Source organism: Mytilus galloprovincialis, chromosome 3 (assembly GCF_965363235.1).
Source record: "Mytilus galloprovincialis chromosome 3, xbMytGall1.hap1.1, whole genome shotgun sequence".
In the NCBI taxonomy this organism is placed as follows: Eukaryota; Metazoa; Mollusca; class Bivalvia; order Mytilida; family Mytilidae; genus Mytilus; species Mytilus galloprovincialis.
Window position 1 is genome coordinate 8,828,197 of NC_134840.1, and position 19,546 is coordinate 8,847,742.

The 19,546-nt window shown below is 33.5% G+C and overlaps 2 protein-coding genes and 2 long non-coding RNA genes across 5 annotated transcripts; 2 read left to right on the forward strand and 2 right to left on the reverse strand.

The window, feature by feature from the left end:
- LOC143067127 (uncharacterized) lies at positions 1 to 4,249 on the forward strand. Its single transcript, XM_076240182.1, has 2 exons — positions 1 to 817; positions 1,966 to 4,249. The coding sequence occupies exons 1-2, from the start codon at positions 496 to 498 to the stop codon at positions 3,795 to 3,797; spliced, it is 2,154 nt and encodes a 717-aa protein (XP_076096297.1). The 5' UTR covers positions 1 to 495; the 3' UTR covers positions 3,798 to 4,249.
- A 90-nt stretch (positions 4,250 to 4,339) lies between these two features.
- On the reverse strand, positions 4,340 to 6,609 carry LOC143067128 (uncharacterized). 2 transcript variants are annotated; one of them, XM_076240183.1, is made up of 2 exons: positions 6,467 to 6,609; positions 4,340 to 6,002 (listed from the first exon to the last, which is right to left on the reverse strand). In XM_076240183.1, exons 1-2 carry the CDS (start codon positions 6,589 to 6,591, stop codon positions 4,526 to 4,528), a joined length of 1,602 nt encoding a protein of 533 aa, XP_076096298.1. In that variant the 5' UTR covers positions 6,592 to 6,609; the 3' UTR covers positions 4,340 to 4,525. The 2 variants fall into 2 exon arrangements, with proteins under 2 accessions (XP_076096298.1, XP_076096299.1); XM_076240184.1 differs by lacking the exon at positions 6,467 to 6,609 and having other exon boundaries at positions 4,340 to 6,068.
- A 1,634-nt stretch (positions 6,610 to 8,243) lies between these two features.
- Positions 8,244 to 14,701, forward strand: LOC143067129 (uncharacterized). Its single transcript, XR_012975853.1, has 2 exons — positions 8,244 to 8,763; positions 14,488 to 14,701. It is a non-coding gene; the product is annotated as an uncharacterized LOC143067129 (long non-coding RNA).
- LOC143067130 (uncharacterized) lies at positions 14,657 to 18,452 on the reverse strand. The gene is made up of 2 exons (XR_012975854.1): positions 17,966 to 18,452; positions 14,657 to 16,509 (listed from the first exon to the last, which is right to left on the reverse strand). It is a non-coding gene; the product is annotated as an uncharacterized LOC143067130 (long non-coding RNA).
- Between the last annotated feature and the right edge of the window lie 1,094 nt (positions 18,453 to 19,546).

Genomic DNA, 19,546 nt, shown 5'->3' on the forward strand with positions numbered 1-19,546 from the left:
TTAGCTACGTTTCTACTTCAAAACAGTAAAGTTTAGCTTCTTTTCATTGTACCTGTTTCAAAGTGCTCTAAAATACTGATTTTATTAAAGACATGAATGAAATTTTGATTAAAAGTTGTGGATTTTCACAATTCCATACGATACTTGTATTTTAAAGTAACTAAAACCCCTTTTGATCCCCTACACAAATTGAAGGTGACATTGTTTTCTTTTTTCAACATACGTCATGTAACGTTTAGAACAAAATATGTGTCAGGGTCATGTGCATAGTAAAAATTTACACATTGGAAAAGTGAAACAACAAACAAAGATCTTCTTTATTGCGTTTAAAGCTAAACGTCTTGGAAAATTCTGACAGATCTGACAAATTATTGATAGCCTACTGTATAGATCTCTTTACGGATAAAACGCGCATAGCAGTTCGCGCATAACAAAGCGTTGCATTGTGGGATTGTTTGCGTCCTTAGTTTCCCGCTGTACAATACATAAAGAAAGATGACTGAGAATAAAAACGTTAAAGATTTAAAACGGGACGAGTTGGGAGTTTTTTTGCGGGACCGCGGAATTCCATACGCAAGTAGGAACAAAGAGGACAGACTGGTGTTAGCATCAATTGCTGAAAAGAGAAATGTACCCCTGAAATCTTCTGTTGATGACGACCTCAAGACAATCATTGAGGAACGGAAGAAGAAGATGGTATTAGAAGATGGGCTCATAAAGCTTCCCGATCCTGTGAAGATGTTAGCTGGGTGGGAGAATACATTTATTAACTTCCCGAATACATCAGCCACAGATGTGGAAGACTACATAAAGTTGTGTAAGAACAATATTATAAAACTATACCCCCCCCCCCTATATTCACTTATAAATATAAAGACATATAAAAGGCACGGACATTTTTTTTCTAATGGGCAAAACTTGATGTAGGTGCTGTCAAGATTGTTTTTTTAACAACAATGAGAGCCAGAATAAAACCTAGTTTCCCCCAGAAAATCAAATGGTATATGCCAAAGTGTCAAAGTCATTTAAAAAAAAATAATAAAAAAAATACACCATCAATTTCCTATTATATCTTATATATATATATATAAGGCTTATATTTTTTTCTACATCAGATGCGCATTGTGTCTATACAAGACTCATCAGTGATGACCAAATCACAATGATTATAATGTCTAATAAAGTGAAAAGTTGAAGAAATAAAGAAAAAAAAAATCCTACAAAATGGAGTTGAAATACACTGTTAATGATTTGATTTTCTTATTAGATAAGTGGTGCCCCTAAATCACTATAACTGTAAATTCCAGTAAATTCCAGAAAGTAAATTGTCACTATAGTAAAAGAATCTTCGACTTGTTGAAGGAGGCTATTATTCGGCAGATGCAGATGCAGAATGGTGCCAAAAAAATCCTGTTACCATACTAAGGGAGCTACCATTTGATTTTTATGGGTGTAAGGGCTCTTAGAGATGAAATTAAAAAAAAAAGTCAGGACAAATATTTTGAGTAAAAAAAAGGTAGGATGAGCAACTGGACAAAAAAAAAACAGGACAAACTTGTAAAAAAAAATCATCCTAAGGTCTCTATACAACCTTCAACAATGAAAAAAAACATACCACATACATTTGTAATCAGGTATAATTTTCATTCTCAATTTTATAAAAATGTGTGACATGACAAATCCAAAACAAGAAAATAAACAACCAAATTTATAACAATACAGTTTCTTTAAGAATAAATCTGAGAGACTTGAACAAATGACAATAAGTGAATTACAGGATCCTGACGTACAATATAAGACAGTCAAACTGTTTTATTCGTATAAAAATGTGCATTAAGTTAAATCAGAACAAGGCACTGGGTAACTTGTTTGTTTACATGTACTTTGATTACAACATCCTACAAAAATGAGAAGAAAACTACATGTATTTATGTAACAAGTATATATATGTAATAATTTTTACAGGTGCTGAGAACCATAATGTTCAAACAAAAGGAATTAAATCAACAAAAGAAGGAGAAAGTCTATACTTGTCTGGACACGTCACTGGAGTTGAATACCACCGCATCAGTCCTAATATTTCTTACTGCTACATAAAGGCTATTGTTGCAAGGCAAAAGGCACAGACACAAGCGCCATATAGTGTTTGGATTATCCTGCATAAGAGAACAGGTAAAGTCGAAAATGCATATTGCAATTGCCCTGCAGGTTTGCGAGGACATTGTAAACATTGTGTTTCTTTGTTGCATTTTATAGTTCGGCAAATAGAGGCAGGATGCAACAAAGCATGTACATCCAAACCACAGGAGTGGCACAAACCGCATGCTCAAGGGAAAAGGGTTACTCAACCTGACTTCGTACGCAATCTTGTTGTGAAAAAAGTAACTGGTAGATTTGATACTACTCCAGAAGATTTGAAAAAAAAGGGAAATAAATCAAGATTGGCATTTGACCCTAGAGCAGTTTGCTACAGAAAAGAAAAAACATTGTTAGATTTTGATTTGAAAAAGCTAGAAGACATTACAAATGGAAATTGTGGTGTTCTACTCTATTCACCAAGAAGTAATATTGAAAAAAATGCTGGGCATCCTGATATCGAAAATATACAAATTGAAGAGGAAGTAGAAACTATTTCAAAAACAATACCTGTTCTTGCTAACGAAATTATTGAAGCAAAACAAAACATTAATCAATGTGACTTTGGGGAGGAACTCCTGTTAAATCTTGATAATTCAATAACAGATGAAACGGTTGACTATGTTGTCCGCAAAACCTGCCAACAAAGCAGTTCAAAAATATGGTTTGATCACAGGATTGGACGCATAACTGCATCAGTGGCAAATGAATTTTCAAAAAAAGTTAATGAAAAAGATGAAGTATCAGAAAAAAATAACTCTGTTGTTGCGAAAATTTTCAATTATAAAAGTGCACCGGCTTATGTTAAATCCTTGAAATGGGGAAGAGAAAGAGAATTACCAGCAATAAAAGAATATGAAAAAAATGCAAAAGGCAAACACAAAGATTTCAATGTACAAAGCACAGGGCTTCACATTTGCAAAGAAAATCCTTGGTTGGCAGCCACACCAGACAGTTTAATAATATGTGATTGTTGTGGTCTTGGATGTTTAGAAATTAAAAATCCTGAAAAATATAAAAATGACACAATTCAACAAATGGCAACCTCAGACCAATCTTATTTAAATTATTCTGACAATAAACAAATCAGTCTTGACAAAAAACATCAATATTATACTCAAGTACAAATTCAGATGTATGCTACAAATACTAAATATGCTGATTTTGTGGTAAAAACAGTTGCAAAAGATGACAACATTTTTATTCAAAGGATTGCCTATGATGAAATTTTTACCATGAATGTAATACATAAATGCAAAGTTTTTTTCACCAAAGTTATCGTTCAGGAATTGTTAACACATAAAGTAAAATTGTACTATGAAAAACTTCAAAATAATGAACAAAACAGCGATCAAGTTTTCACAAATTCTAATTTAGAAATTAATGAAGTTGTCCAAGAAGTTGACACTGGCAGTGCTACTACATGTATGAATGAAGATAATACTGACATACATGTACCTTCTTCTAATCCAGCTGTTGTATGTCCAATCTGCAGCTGTGAATGTAAAGACGAGCCTTTGACTTTAAATGAAGAAAGTATTTGTTGCTCAAAATGTGACTTTTGGTTTCATTACCCATGTGTTGGAATAAAAGGGAATGAAAATGTTGTGAGGTCAAAATATAGAAATTGGTTTTGTAAGAGTTGCAAAGGCAAAAAATGATTTTTCTAAATATAAAGAATTTATATATATTTAATTATATATATTAATTTGTTACAGGTTTACTGTACATTGTACACACTTTAATAATACAATGTAACACATGCAGGACTTTCAACAATATTTTTAGAAGGTAAAATGATAGGTGTACAAGTCAAAATACAAACAATTATATACAACTTCATGTATTTCTATCAATACATCATCCTTGTAAGTTGTGTTAGTATTGAAAAAATAATTGAAAATGTGGGGAAAGGGAGATAATCTGAATCCACAATAAAAGTCATATTACTTCACACAGATTTTTTCAACTGGCTTTTCCAAACTTCTGTAAATTTGATTTTTTTTTAAATTTAAGACTTTTATTTTGTCTTGAAAAAATGTTCATTTCATTGAATATTTTCAAATTAAAAATTTGTGAAAGAACAATATGTTTTAAAAAAAATTGTTCATTGTTTTGTATTTCTTATTATTTTACACATTAAATTAGACATGTATTTGTTGCTGTCATATATAAACTGTACAGTGAATTAATAAAATTTTGCAGTAGTACATGAACATGAATGCAAATTATGGATAAAAATAACATGTGGTATGAGTGCCAAAGGCAATGAGACAATATCAAAGTCAAAATGCATTTAAATTTAGCAATTATAGCTCACAGTACGGCCTTCAACACAGAGCATTGGGCTGGCATGACTGATCATATAGATGTACTTCATAGCTATTCATTACTCTGACTTATTATTTGTGTGTAGTGGTACCAACACACCAGACAGGTTTACCAGACAACCACATACAAAAACAATATTGTCAACTACATCACTTAAAATCAATGGAATTGGTCCTTGCAAGATTTTAAAATCTTTCATTCGTCCAATAACACGCTCAACATGAATCCGAGCATTTGAAATTTCAGTATTGCTGATATTTTTGGATTCCCTAAACTGAATGTTTGTTCTTGCAAATGCTGGAATTATTAGTTCAACATCTCCTAGTAGAAAGTCATCTTTATTATTAAAGCCCTTATCTGCCATAACTTTATCACCTTCTTCAAATAAATCTAAAATGCCACATCTTCTAACAAGTTCAACATCTGACATGTCACCACCTGTTGCATGAGATACAAATGAGACTGTACCCCCTGGAGTACATGCAACTAAAACTTTGTATGTGTGTCTGGACTTGTAGTTAGAATATAAAGCAGAATTAGTGCTGTCCAAGGATGGCCTCTCTGTCTGTACCTCTGTGCAATCAATAATTGCCGTTACTTTTCCGTATTTAGAATAACAATCAGGATAATATTGATCCAATTGATCCCGTGTTGGCCAATGAATAAGCGGTCTTAACTCTAGGGCAAGAAGAGAAATCCAAGTAGTGATAATTGATGAAACTAGTGAGCTAGAAACATTAAACAAAGAGGCCATAAATTCCTGGTTCAAATTTAACCTTAATTTCATAAGAGTCATCAACAGTTCATCTTCTAAGGATAATTTGCGCTTTGGTCCAGGCTTTTTAGCATTATTTTCTTGGTAACTTGTTGTCTCATGAGAATCCTCACCTTTGTAATACTTCATATTTGAAGCTGGTACACTAACTTCATCAAGTAACCAACAAAATAAAGAATATGACGCTAATCCTGTATGTAGCCTTATAAGATTATCCGAATGTTTAATGCTGATTATACCAAATGAATTTTTTTTTTCAAGATCCTTAATTTTTTCTTTTGCACTGGAAAGCTGATGGTCTTTTTCAGCCAGCTGGATTTTCAGGAATTGTATTTCTGCACTCAGACTTTCTTTTGATATTTCATTCTCATCAATTATATCATCAGATATATTACATGTACTTGAATCCGTACATATATTTGTTGTCAGACTAACATTTTCCGAGTCTACAAGTTCTGAAAGTTTTTTCCTGCTTTTTGAAGCCACAGGTTTTGAATGCACTTCAGTGTTTCTCATTAGAAGCCGTCTAGGAGTTGTTATTTCATACCCTTTCATATGAAGTTTGGGATGTGGTGCTAACTCACGCGGCTGACCATATTCAAAATGATTTGAACACACTCGTGTATTTTTGTTCACTTCATAGTTGTCCCTGTTAAGTAATTTGCTCCACTTTTTGTACCATTCTTCTTTTGGACATTTGTGTAGCTTTATTGATGCGTTTGAACCGAGATGTTCTTTCACATGGGGCATTACCAAAAACCTGAAAAAAGAAGGCTAAGTCAGGGTGGGGCCACTAAGCAATCTGCCCTCTTTGCAACCAGCTGATATTGATTAAAGCCTAGGGAAGGAATCGAACCTTCGTACCCTGACCAAGCCCTCTTATTTTTCAGAAATTGACAAATAATTGTAGATACAAATGTAAATATAGTTTATTTTTAAGGAAGAAACATGGGGATCCACGGTAACACATCTAAAGAAACACTAAAATAAGTAAAAAAACGTTAGTTTTGACGAATCTGTAAAATAATTTTTAGTCTGTGATTCCTTTACTAGCCACCGAAAAAGAACTATCAGCCAGAGTTATTCAGATCTATAGAAAACACAACCTCGAATCACACTTGAATTTCTTCTCATTTCTAAATGAAATTAAGTGTAATTTGCAACTCAATCTATCTTTAAATGTTTAATTACTTGAAATTGAAATATCATACTTTATTATATTACCTGTCCTGCTGATCGTAATCATTATTGCATCCGTAAACTGCACACCTATGCGACATAGTTTTAGGCAAAATGGCGCTAAAGTAAACAACGCAAACTGTCCCACAATGCATTTCGGCGTCAGCCATCAATGATCCGTGAAGAGATCTATGGATGGACAAAAGCACAAAAATAGCAATAGAAAATGCATTGCAAAGAAAATTCTGTAGGAAAAAACATATATGAAAAAAGAAAATGAAGGTCAGTTAATAAAATCTTGCTTATATTATTATCTCTTTACTTAGTAAGCTATATTTCCATTCTCAATTTTATGGTAATAAGAGCAAAAACTAGCTTATCAAGCCAAGTCAGCCAAACAAGAAGTTTATTCATAGAGGTGTGTTCTTACAAAATTGAATTTATTCAAATGGCAAATTTTTGTCAAATTTAAGCATCTTTGATCATTATTGAAGTAAAATGCACAAAATTTGTCCCACCAGTTTCATTTCATTTCCTATTACTAGTATTCAGGTAAAGTATATACACAAAACTTTGTTTATAAATATGTAATTATTTAAAGAAGCTGATACAGAAACCTGTTCAAGAGAAGAAGCCCCATTTTTTCCAAAAAGTTTACTTTCATATAAATCTATAAAATACACTGAGAAATAAGACAAAGGGCTACTGTGCAAGCTAATCTAATAGTTTAATTTTACAATAATAATGATTCTGAAATTCAAAATTGTGTCACTTTCACTTATAATTTAAAGCATATTTTTTTACAGAATTTCTGTCAAACTTTTTGGTATAAAACTTATAAATCTCTTTTTTGTATTTTACTGTTCAACTAAGAAACATAAGCTTGAGTTTAAAGGCTCTCTTAATTTGAAGAAATTTGATGTGACTCTTGGTCACACTTCATAGAATATAAAATATATATGATCAGTACTATTTATTTAATAATTATATAAATTTTCAGAAAGATTATTGAAATTGTATAAACTATGTTTTATTGCATTAAATATAATCAGAAGTGTTTATAAAAAAATTCTGCTAGTAAAGATCCCACATATAAAAATTACATGTAGTATATTTCATCCGCCAGATCTTATTTCTTTCAATATAGCTAGGTTTTTAATTTTACATGTATAGGTGTCATCATCCACATTTCTGAATTGTTTTGTTTTTTTACTGCAGTAATATTTTGTCTTTTAATATTTACATTTAGGCCTTCTCTGAAAAATAGGGGGAAGTATCTCTTCTTTATAGTACCATAACATAGTTATAAATCGAGTTTCGTTTATTTTCTTTCTAATTTTTGTAAAGTAAACTCTTTTTTTAATTTTTATGCATTTTGTTGGGTTTTTATTTTTGACTGGTGATATTAGGGGAGATAACCACTAGCACAAATCGGCATAAAAACCACCGCTTCGGTTTGAAATCAATTTGACGTTTGCGTATCCAACATTCTATTGCCGAGATATTCATATCGAGTGTTTGTCTTAATGAGATGCTTTATTAAATTTAAATTCAGCCCATCATTTTTAGTTTCCTCGTAGATATTTAGATTTTTCGTTCAGGAGACTTGACAATTTTCACCCAAACTCCAAGTTTGCAGATAAAATAAAGAATAAAGGACTTTGATTTGATGTGTGAGCTTTGACGAGAATAAACTATGGATACTCAAGATTAGTTAGGTCAATAAGTTTTTATTACGACAATAGTATTTAGTGAGTTAAAATGAGGTTAGTCTCATCCGTTTTTTTACTGAATTTTCACGGTCACGTGACTGTATTGTTCTGTTCTGTTCTGTTTGAGAAAATCCCTCCTTCAAAGGAGCACTTCGCACAATGACGAATAATGTTTATATATATATATATATGTACCTAAAAAGACATACTACGTACGCCTCGTGAGATGAGTGTTGGTTACTGTCAAAGACCCTTACGCTTGCTTGGCGGAAGGTTTTTAATAATACGGGATCGTAGTCCATGTAGAGCAAAGCAAAGCTTCCTTGTGATGTATTCTACAGTGTAGCAGAAATCCATGCATTTACATTTACAACCACAAGCACAAATAAAGCTACTAGGGTCTAATATAAAGTTAGTGTCTAGTGTGATGTTACTATGGATACTACATTTCATGCACACATCAATACTAACAATAAAATTATCTAATTCTTGTAGATAAGGTGAACGGATTTCATGCAGAGCTGGACATTCCATAAGGAAATGATCGATTGTTTCTGGCTTACCCTTGCATAATAGGCATGTTGGATCAACTGTGTTTTGGTTGAAGGCAGCTTTGTTGCTTTGTAAATAGTAAGTACCTGTCAACAGTTTCAACTTCGTCGGTAATCTACTAATATCTTGAGAAGAGGTATTTACGCTGGCTAAGCTTGGATGTGGTCTATTCCATAGCAGATTATTGGTGGATAAGAAGCGAAGCGATGAGTATAGACGAGCAGAAGATGTAGTTTGAGCTCTGTAATAATTGTCTACAGCCTTTTTTACTATTGATTTCCAGCGCTCCTTGCTGTATGGGTTATCAAGAATATCCTGTGCTGATGGAAGTTCATAAATGGCAAGGAGATTTCGAAGCTTTCCAAACCAGCTAGAAGAGGAAAATCCAACTAAAGCAAGTTGTCTTACCGCAAGGTCTTTTTCCACGGATGAATCCATATTGCAGATTTTATTGAATGTGTTGAGGGCTGATTTATGAATTGTCCCAATAATAGGAATAACTCCCGCAAGTGTATATATTGCAACATCTGCTGTATTTGTTGGCATGGATAGAATTTGCTTTAATGATTTTCGATAAAATACTTCTATATTATCTAGTTGTTTCTTATCTGGGAGGAGAATTTCTAAGCCGTATGTTAACACCGGTAGAACGTATGTATGAAATATATGAAGACTTGTTGTAGGGTTAAGTCCATTTTTGCCATGGAGTCCTGCGCCCATCAGGCTATACATACTTCTTCTTGCTTTCGATATGTTTTCATTTATGTGAGAGGTGATGGTCTTCTTAAAGTTAGCATTATGTTTAATACCCAGGTGTACCGCTGAGTCTGGTTGAATAATTGCCTGCTCATTAATTGAGAAGTCTTGGAGAGAACTGGCGCTACTGTTACTGCCTTTGTTTTTTAAGACGACGCTCTTAGTAGGTTGAAGAACATATTTTTCGTGTTTGCTGTAATTTTCCACCGTTGAGATCATTACTTGGAGTTCTGTTGGCGAGTTTGCTACCAAGGCAATATCATCGGCACATGTTGGCGCTCCACAGTAGATGTCTCCAATATATTTTCCTAACCCGTTGTCCTCTAGTTGGTCAAGTACATCATTCACGTAAAGTTTATACAATTCAGTACTTAAAATTCCACCCTGTCTAACTCCTTGTTGTATAAGGAATGGTTCAGAGGTAAGACCGTCCCATTTGATAGAAGTGAGTGCATTAGTACTTAGCTGTCGTATTAGTAGCCAGAGTGTACCTCCTACACCTGACAGGAATAGCTTTCGGTACAAGCTGTTATGGTTCACAACATCAAAAGCAGACTTTGCGTCCAAAAGAGCTATAAAGATTGATGTTTTTTGATCGAGAGATTCCAAAATAGATTCTAGAAGAATAAGAGCACTGTAGAGCGGTGAGACTGTGGGAGTAAATCCCCTTTGAAGCCTGTTTTGTAGAATTTTGATGAAGTCCCTGATAAGATCACGGAGTAGACATTCTAAAATTTTCCCTATTACTGGTAGAACCGTAATTCCACGGTAATTTTTTTGCTTCAGATAGTATGCCTTTGTTTTTGAAAATTGGAGTAAGTATACCTAATTTCAGGGAATCAGGTACTGATGCTGTTGAACATATATGATTGATTATTGCTGTAACTGCCTTAATTAATGTATCTCCTCCAAATTTTATATGCTCTACCGTGATGCCGTAAATATCTGGAGCTTTTTTGGTATTAAGTTTGCCGATTGCTTGACAAATTTCCTCTTCTGTAAAAATTATAGGTGAGGCGTTGTTTTTGCAGATTTCTTCGATAACGTCAATATCAAATTCTCTATCTGTATATTCCACATTTTCGTTTGACATTTGTGGTGTTGCAAGTTGTTTAAAGTGTTTGTTCCACCCTTGAAGAATGTCGTCCTTTGACGTGTGAATTTCTCCTTGTACATTAAGCTCTGATAATATGGTTTTTCCTGATTTTCTTTGCGCATTTACCAATTTGTGGAACATTTTACTGTCACTACGTTGTGCCGTCATAATGGCTTGCATAGATTCATCTCTTTGTTTAGCAATCTCCTGCCGCCTAGCTCTTCGAAGTGCCTTTTTTGTTTTCTTACGCTTTTGCATTGTTTCTCCATCAACAGGTTTATCCTCTTGTCTCCATTGATAAAGTGCCTTTTTGTTTTCTATAAGTGCCAGACCAATTTCATCATTCCAAATGTGTTTGTTTCTTTGTTTTGAGGGCTTCTTTATAGTAACAACTGAATCTTGTGATTGTTTAATGATGTCCAATAGTTTTTCAATGGCTAAAGGATCAGCAGTATAATCAATTGGATTACGATCAAGTCTAGTTGTTAACTCAGCCTCGTACTTAGAAATGTCGATTTTATCCCAGTTGACTTTTTGAGGTTTGATTGGTTGATCACTTTGATGTTTAAGCTTTAGTTCCATTTCAATTTCTGTTAAAAGTGGGTAATGATCAGATGTATTATTATGAAGCATATCTAGTCGTATTGTATTATAGACTTGTGCATTGATGGAATCATGAGTAAGGACGTAGTCAATAGAAGAAGACTCGTGACCGTTTGGATGAATAAAAGTGAGTGGCATAGATCTGAATTTCAAATTTGATGTTTCGATAAATTCTTTCAACCACGATTGTCTGGTTGATGTTGTGGAGCCATTTATTAAGTCACAGTTTAGGTCACCGCATAGAATGGGGGTGTATTTACCCGAGTATTTTACTATTATTTCATGAAGTTGGTCAAGGCAGTCTTTAAATTCTTCATTTGCATGTTTAGTACCACGACATGGCATATAGGCACAAATTAAAAGTATTGGCCTCGGGTTTACATTCAGTTTAATGCAAACGATTCTTTCTGAGCCATCATCTACCTTTTCGACAATATGATTTAGACTATCCTTCCACAAGATAGCAACTCCTCCATAACCTCTCGGTTTTTGTATTGGTGGTATTGGGTTATTATCATCTACAGATTTAATCGACCAGGAAACATTCTTTTATTGTTTATTGTTGCTGATAAACTTGGGGTCAAATCGTGACCTGCTTTCCAACTGTGTTAGAACGTAAAATTGTAAACAACGTTAACCGGCTATGGTGTTTTGTGTTGCATACAACTGTAATACTGGATCAGGTCAGGGATTATGTTTGTTTACATTTCCGAAAGACCAACAAAGACGAAAGATTTGGACACGAAAGGTGAAGAAGCAAATTAAATTTCGTTCAACGGAGCATTCCAGATTATGACCCCAAACACTTTGATTTTGATCAATTTGTTATTGATGCAAGGATTGCCTCGTTCATGACATTCACACCAAATCAGAATAAGACTGAAAGCAAATGTTATGACATTGTTTAATTATGACAAGACGGCAGGAACAGACTTCTGCCCTTCCTGCAGGGAGCCAGCCCAAGTATGCATCTAGAACATAGCCATAGGAAAATGACGGAGATTAGAGGTATCTACATTACAAAATCATATATTTCATTATTCGTAAGGCATATTTGGTTCTTAAATTAAAGCAGGGTAGGCATCATTTGTGTTTATTATTTGGTTAGGATTATTTTTATTGAAGCTCGATCTAAATAGACTGGTTTAAACGATATTTTAACTTCGAGGCTATAAAATGTTTAGAAGTCATAGTAGACCTTCATAAAATGAATGAACACAAGTGTGTTACTTGCAGTTACATGTACGACAGACCGAATACAGACATTTGAAATGTTTTCTAAGACTGATAACAAAATAATGGAAGGTTTGAAAGTCAATCACTGATCTTTTTCTATAAAAGGGGGCGGGGAGCTTATATATACCAGGAAAACATAAAACCTTCAAAAAATAATTTGCTGATAGGTTGCTGTCTGATTTATGCATATATAGTATTAAAAAAATAATTTGTTTATAGGTTGCTGTCTCCTTTATGTATATATATATATAGTATTGTATAAAATATGTAAGGGTTCGGCGGAACTCAGTGTTTCTTTCGCCTACTTTTGCTGTTAATTGCAGGCTCTACAAAAATGAGGGGAAAATAATTAAAAAATCCACTTGATTTTATCTTTATATTGTGAGCAGCTTCTGTCCAAGTTTGGTAAAAACCCAGGATAGTTAATGAATCTAATAAATATTTAAAAACTTGAACTGTAGACTGTATGTAATGTTAACTGGCAAAAACACTAAGTCTATTTTATAAGTAAAATAGTCTATTTTATAAGTAAAATATGGAGAAAATGGATTATTTTTAAACAAAATTTACTTCTATATTCTATGTATTCTCTTATGATCATGAGCTGCTGTATCTTGATGCTTCTGTACAAGTTTGGTAGAAATCCAGGCCAATTTAAGAAAGTTATTGATATTTTACATGTTTTAAAAACTTTAACCAGAGTGAATATTTGTGGACGACGACGATGCCACCGACCGAATGCAGCATCGCTATGTCTCAATTTTTCAACAAAAGTCGAAGGCTCGATAAAATGATATAAAATGTACTTCACCTACAGTGTACATGTCAGTATAAAACCTTCAATGAGATAAACCTTAACAGAAACAAAACAACAAGGCTGATAGTTTAGTCTTTGATGCATGATTTTTTTTATTAGTTGCAAGTGGCTTTGAACTAGCTGTCAGATAACTGTGAGTACTCTCAGATCTGTTCATTGTGTCTTTTTGTGTCGGGATGTATAAGTACCTGGCCACATCCACTTGTATTTTTGTCCATCTGATGGGTTAAGCCTTTTTTAACTGATTTTTATAGTTCGTTCTTTTGTTGTACTGTTATACCACTGTCCCAGGTTAGGGAGGGTTGGTATCTCGCTAACATGTTTAACCCAGCCACATTATTTATGTATGTACCTGTCTCAAGTCAGGAGCCTATAATTCAGTGGCTGTCTTTTGTTTATGTCATCACAATTTCTTTTTTATATTGTATACAACTATGAAGTCAATTTACAGATTAAGAATGAGCCTAATCCAACTCTGTATGGCAATCATTAAATAATGCCCCCCCCCCCTCCTTTCATAAAAAAAGAATAAAAAGAATTAAGAAAGAAAAAGAAAAGATAATTAGATTCAGAGATATGAAAGACTTTTTTATTAGTTGTCAGTACCTGCCAGTACATTTAGATCAGTAATTAGTCTTTTTGTGGTTGGGATATACATGTACAAGTACCCGGCTACGTCCTCTGTGTGTCAGGAGCCTAAAATTCAGTGGATGTTGTTTGTTAATTTGTTACATATATTTGTTTTTCGTTGATGTTTTGTACATAATTTAGCCATCAGTTTTCTCTTTTGAATTGTTTTACATTTGTCAATGGGACCTTCTATAGCTTACTATGTGGTATGGGCTTTGCTCATTGTAGTTGTAAATTTCTATGATATTTTGTCTTTTCTGGAGAGTTGTCTTATTGAAAATCATACCAGATCTTCTATTTTTATATTCATTCCAAATTATTTATAGCTTCTCTTGTTTTTGTTCACATGTCTATGACAGTAGTAGATGGGCATTATGTTTTCTAGTCAGTCACATTAATTTGAAACTGATTAATTAACACATGTAGAAATAAGAAGATGAGATATGATTTCCAATGAGACATCTCTCCACCAGAGACTAAATGATGCAGAAAGTACATTATTATGGTGTTATCACTTAAAAAAATCCATTAGGAGTCTGGCATCCAATGAAAGTTGTCCATAATTATTAACCATGCTGAAAGATTCAAGCTATGTTGTTCCTATGCAAATCAAATTGTTTTTTCAATTGAACAAGACTAATTTTCTTTTTATTTATTTTTAAAGGTAATGTGCATGAACTTATGGAAGTATCCTTCATACAAAAGTGGCTTAGATATACATTTGTACTGTTATGTAACAGCAGTTGATAAAAGAATGGCTGAGCCACCTCTACTAGCAGATCAGGCAAACAGACAAGAAAAGGAGACCACTTATTAATAAATTAAACAATGAATAAATGTGATAAAATTTTATTATCAATATAGTTAATATAATTTGACTCTTTGTGTGGTCATTAGGGCTATTTAAAGTTTGTTAATTGTTCAGCTTGGAACTGTTCCCTTATTTTGCAAACAACACCTGATGGCAACACAACTCGTATGTCTCTCCTAGTACATGGTAAATCTTCTTTGTGACAAATATCTGTTTTTTTTCTGAAAACAAAAAACTATTCAGTGAGACATGTGAGAACTTATTTTAAAAATGAAATTTTACAAAGTGTCTTAGTTATTTTTGTTTGGTTGCTGTCCAATATATGTATATCCCACATCTTCTTTAATCATACATATTTAGTAGTAAAAATCATATGGTTGTTTATTTACTCTTTTGAAACTTGATAAGGATTTAAAAATCAAGTACAAAATCTTACTTTAATTATCAACTGTAATCTTATTATAGCTCCAGTAGGGAAGTAGTGGAATGGGTGTCAATAAGACAATACATAAGAGGCCAAATGGCACAGAAATTATATACAAAATTTACATTTACTGGTGCTTCTGAAATAGCTGCTGGTATAAAAATCTATGAAAACTGAACATGAATTGCTTTGTATGCACCAGTCTCTGTGCCAGTCACAAATAAATGCAAGTGATATTCATTGTTAGTAATTGAATTTGTATGTTAAAAACCTAATCACAGAAAATTAATTAACTTCTTGTCTTTAAATATTAACAATACAACAGTTTGTCATTAGGAGACCAAGAAATGGGAACTTTCCAGAAAACTAGATTCCATACAGGGTAATTGACAGGTTTGTGTTGGTAAAATAAAAGAATATAGTCATTTAAGTAGTACAAGTTAGTGTATAATGAGGGGTTACTTGCTACTGGCATAATTAAGCAATGTGATAGTATACTTACTCATGAATCATATGATTTGGATTAAATGGATTAGTTCTTGAAGGTATTCACCCATGTACAAGTTTTCCTTAGTTCCATGATTGCTCCTTGTGAAATATTGAATTCTGTAGATTATCCATAATGTTTGTAATTTAATATTTGATTCATTAACGATTTTGTCCTATTATGCCGATTATTTACATTCATTTCATTAAATGCATCACTTGACTGCAACATATTCAAGGAATGAGACTACTGACCTAGCTATGCAAATGACCCACGTTGACGTCACACCATCTATGGCGTAACGCTCACAACACTGAGCGCCAAATTTGACTCTATCCAGTTTCTCTGTCTCCGTATTAAAAACGACTTATATTTGACTACCTGTAGGGTTCTACCAAAGGTAGTACCCTACACCCCGTAAAAAATATGTAAAATTTCCAAATTTCAATAAAACTTTTTTAGATAATGAAAAAAACGTTGTTTTCGCGTTACAGTTTGTACCCGAATTTCCATAAAACTCGCCCGATTCGGACTAAGACTGGGGATAAATTCGTTATCATACGCCTCATGGTGTACTGGGGTACTTCATGGTGTTAAAATATCCATATCTACGGATATGAACGTAGATAACTTAATATGAGGCAGTACCTGTGAATGGGGACGAAGTCTGTATTAATTTTTTTTATTATTCAAACATGTTGATAAACGGAAATACCGTAACGTTTCCGATATTGGTTCTGTTGTTAGGGATTTAATTGTGACGTTATTTAAGTTATGACGTCATATTCAATGTAAACAAAGAAACGCTGTTATCAGGTAACGTTTTTTTCATATCAAACAATTATTAAAAATGATTGGGTGTTGAATTCCTTCCTATATTTGTTGATAAATATACATTTTATTCAAAGTCTCATGCCAAGCAAGACCGGAACAGGAAGCAACAAGACCGGAACAGGAAGTAGATCTGAAAAAAAAAAGTTAATGATTTTGAGTTCATTAGTAGAATGAAAAATTCGGGAAAATTTTCCCGATTTTTTTTTTTATTGATTTTTCTACCGTAATTGGGGACTTCGTCCCCATATAATCAACTCTGCAAGAGCTTAACCCAATTATCTTGGGCTTTATCATGTTTATCATGTTCAATGTACATGTGTCATGTGTATTACAAATGTAATATTATTACAAAATGCAATTCATTACAAACAAAGCCATGACTTTCCTTAACAAGTTTTCTAAATACTTTGATATTTATGAGATGGAGTTTATAGAGAGAATCGCTCTGTTCAAGCAAATTAATAAGCATAAATGCAACAGTCTCTTACTGTAGCAAGTTTGCCATATATGTTGATCAATCATCATGTATTGAATTTAAAAAAAGAGAAATATATTTTCTTAATTTATTCCATTCACAACTTAAACAGTTAAAATTAATTTAAGCGAATCAACATGATCAAACATGCATCCACCCTCCCAATGTTTTGATATATATACAAGTACATCACACCAGAGACATACACAAATGTACATGTATGAAGATATTTCACCAACTCATGTATAATATTAAAGTACTGTAAATGTGCAAATTTGTTCAAAATTAGGACTGACTAGTGACTATTTATATAATTTATTCAAAGGTATTCAAAAAAAAGTTTGTTTCCAGTTTTTGGAGAAAAAAATAATTTGTTTTTGATTCTGAGAAAAAAAATGGTTTGTTTCCCCCTCAGCTGCCACTATATGTAATGCTAAAATTGAAAGAAAAAAATAGATTGTTTTTCGCCACAGGCGAAAAAAAAAGTTTGTCCAGAAAAAAATCCATAGCCCCCCCCCCCACCCCAGAAAATCAAATGGTTGCTGCCTTACCACACACAATTGCTTTTGTTTATATTACCCACTATATTGTAATAAATACATTGTACATGTAATGATGTATATCATACAGACAGGGAAGAATTGACAGACGTATCATTTGAAGACATTTCCATTTCAGGCCTTCTTTTTCAATCGAATCAAACAAAATCCCCCCCCCCCCCCCCCACACTTTTTTTTCTTTTTATCTCAACTTAAATCAAAGGGGGGGTGAGCAGGAGTCTTTGATAATTTTCCTCTTTCCTAACTCAATCCATCTCCCTACTCCCCCTGATATGCAATTTCGCATGTTCCCTGCCAACCACTCACTCAACAGCTAAAGGTCGCAATGTACATAATTTAACTGTGTTTACCAATCTACTGATATCAATATTATATGATTACACAAATTTTGTCCGAGATGACTATGGCGTCCAATGGCTGTTTTGCCAGACGAACTGGGGTCGTGCCGAGGGCCCAAGCTTGTCTGACAAAACAGCCGTTGGATGTCAGAGTAATCTCGGACTCACAAAAAGTATGCCTAAATACATTATTTTACTGTCTAATTTACGCACCATGAGAGATTTTGAAGCCGACAGGCTGTTAAAGATCTATTTCGTTTCCATCTTCACCATCGGATGTAGAAAATGTTGGCTTCTTTATCCAGTTACCGATTCGGCACCGGCAATTCTCTGGCTCCGACTTACAGGTTCCTACATGTATGATTGTACTGACATAGTTAGTTTAACCTTGGGAATGTCTATCTGTTCACGTTCATCGTCTGTGAATCGATAGTCCATAGTTGTATCGTTGTATTGTCGTTCACATATTCGCGGCCATGCTTGTTTGTTTACAAAATGAGAGGACACATATGACGTCACCAGCATTCCGGAACAAAGGGAGATAATCATGTTGCACTTTCCCCGATGAACCATGAAATTACCTGTTTTATATGTATTACGAGGACACACATACGACTACCAATATTTTTTTTAGTATTTATTTTAACCAATTTATTAAAATATGAAACAAAAAAAGTTTTTAAAAACCTTTGCATTTCACCTTTAAACAGATAATAATGAATTGATAAGGGATAAAAACAACATTTATACAGATTATATTTTAAATCAGTCGGGACCAGGACCAATCCATGTAAAACAAGCACTTTTCCATTGTGGCGTCAGATATTTTGTATTATGACGTCATCATTTTACTGGAGTCTTTGAAAAGTGCAATCACAAAAATACTAAATTCCGAGGAAAAATCATAAAGAAAAGTCCTTAATCAAATGGCAAAATCAAAAGCTCAAACACATCAAACGAATGGATAACAACAGTCATATTCCTTACTTGGTACTGGCATTTTCTTAGGTAGAAAATGGCGGTTTAAACCGAGCTTTATAGCTATCTAAACCTCTCACTTGTATGACAGTCGCATAAATTGCATTACATTGACAACGATGTGTGAACGAAACAAACGGACATACATTTATAATAGACATAGGAAGTTGTGGTATGAGTACCAATGAGACAACTCTCCATCCAAATAACAATTTATAAAAGTAAATCATTATAGGTCAATGTACGGCATTCAACACGGTGCTTTGGCTCACACAGAACAACAAGCCATCAAGGGCCCCAAAATTACTAGACGTGTAAAAACATTCAAACGGAAAAAACCAACGGTCTAATCCATACAAAAAAAAAACGAGAAACACGTATAAATTACATAAACAAACGGCAACTTCTGTTCTTCAGATTCCTGACTTAGGACAGGTGCAAACATTTGCAGCGGGATTAAACGTTTTAATGGTACCAAACCTTGAAGTTCTCCCTTTTTCTTAAACAATAGTTTTTAACATCACAACATAGAAAAACACACGATAAAATATCAATTGGAAGGCTTAACTCAATCAAAAAACGTAAATTTACACACTATGAACGAATAAGTATTTATTTTAATCAGGATTATAATAAGATGATGATCCATCAGCGGATCTAGGGGTAGTACCCTTTCACTGAAGCATGATTGGAGCCTTTCTCTGAATAAGGGACAAACATATTACCAGTAAGTTTAATGATTTCCAATTTCTAGACCTATCGAAGATTGGCTGTCAGTCTAAATGCTATTCTCACAGAAAACAACAAAAACGTCCT

Coding starts and splice junctions, on each gene's coding strand:
- LOC143067127 (XM_076240182.1), top strand. CDS start 496: ATGACTGAGAATAAAAACGTTAAAGATTTAAAACGGGACGAGTTGGGA. Junction 818..1,965: donor GGAAGACTACATAAAGTTGT/GTAAGAACAATA, acceptor TAATTTTTACAG/GTGCTGAGAACCATAATGTT.
- LOC143067128 (XM_076240183.1), bottom strand. CDS start 6,591: ATGGCTGACGCCGAAATGCATTGTGGGACAGTTTGCGTTGTTTACTTT. Junction 6,003..6,466: donor GATTACGATCAGCAGGACAG/GTAATATAATAA, acceptor TTCTTTTTTCAG/GTTTTTGGTAATGCCCCATG.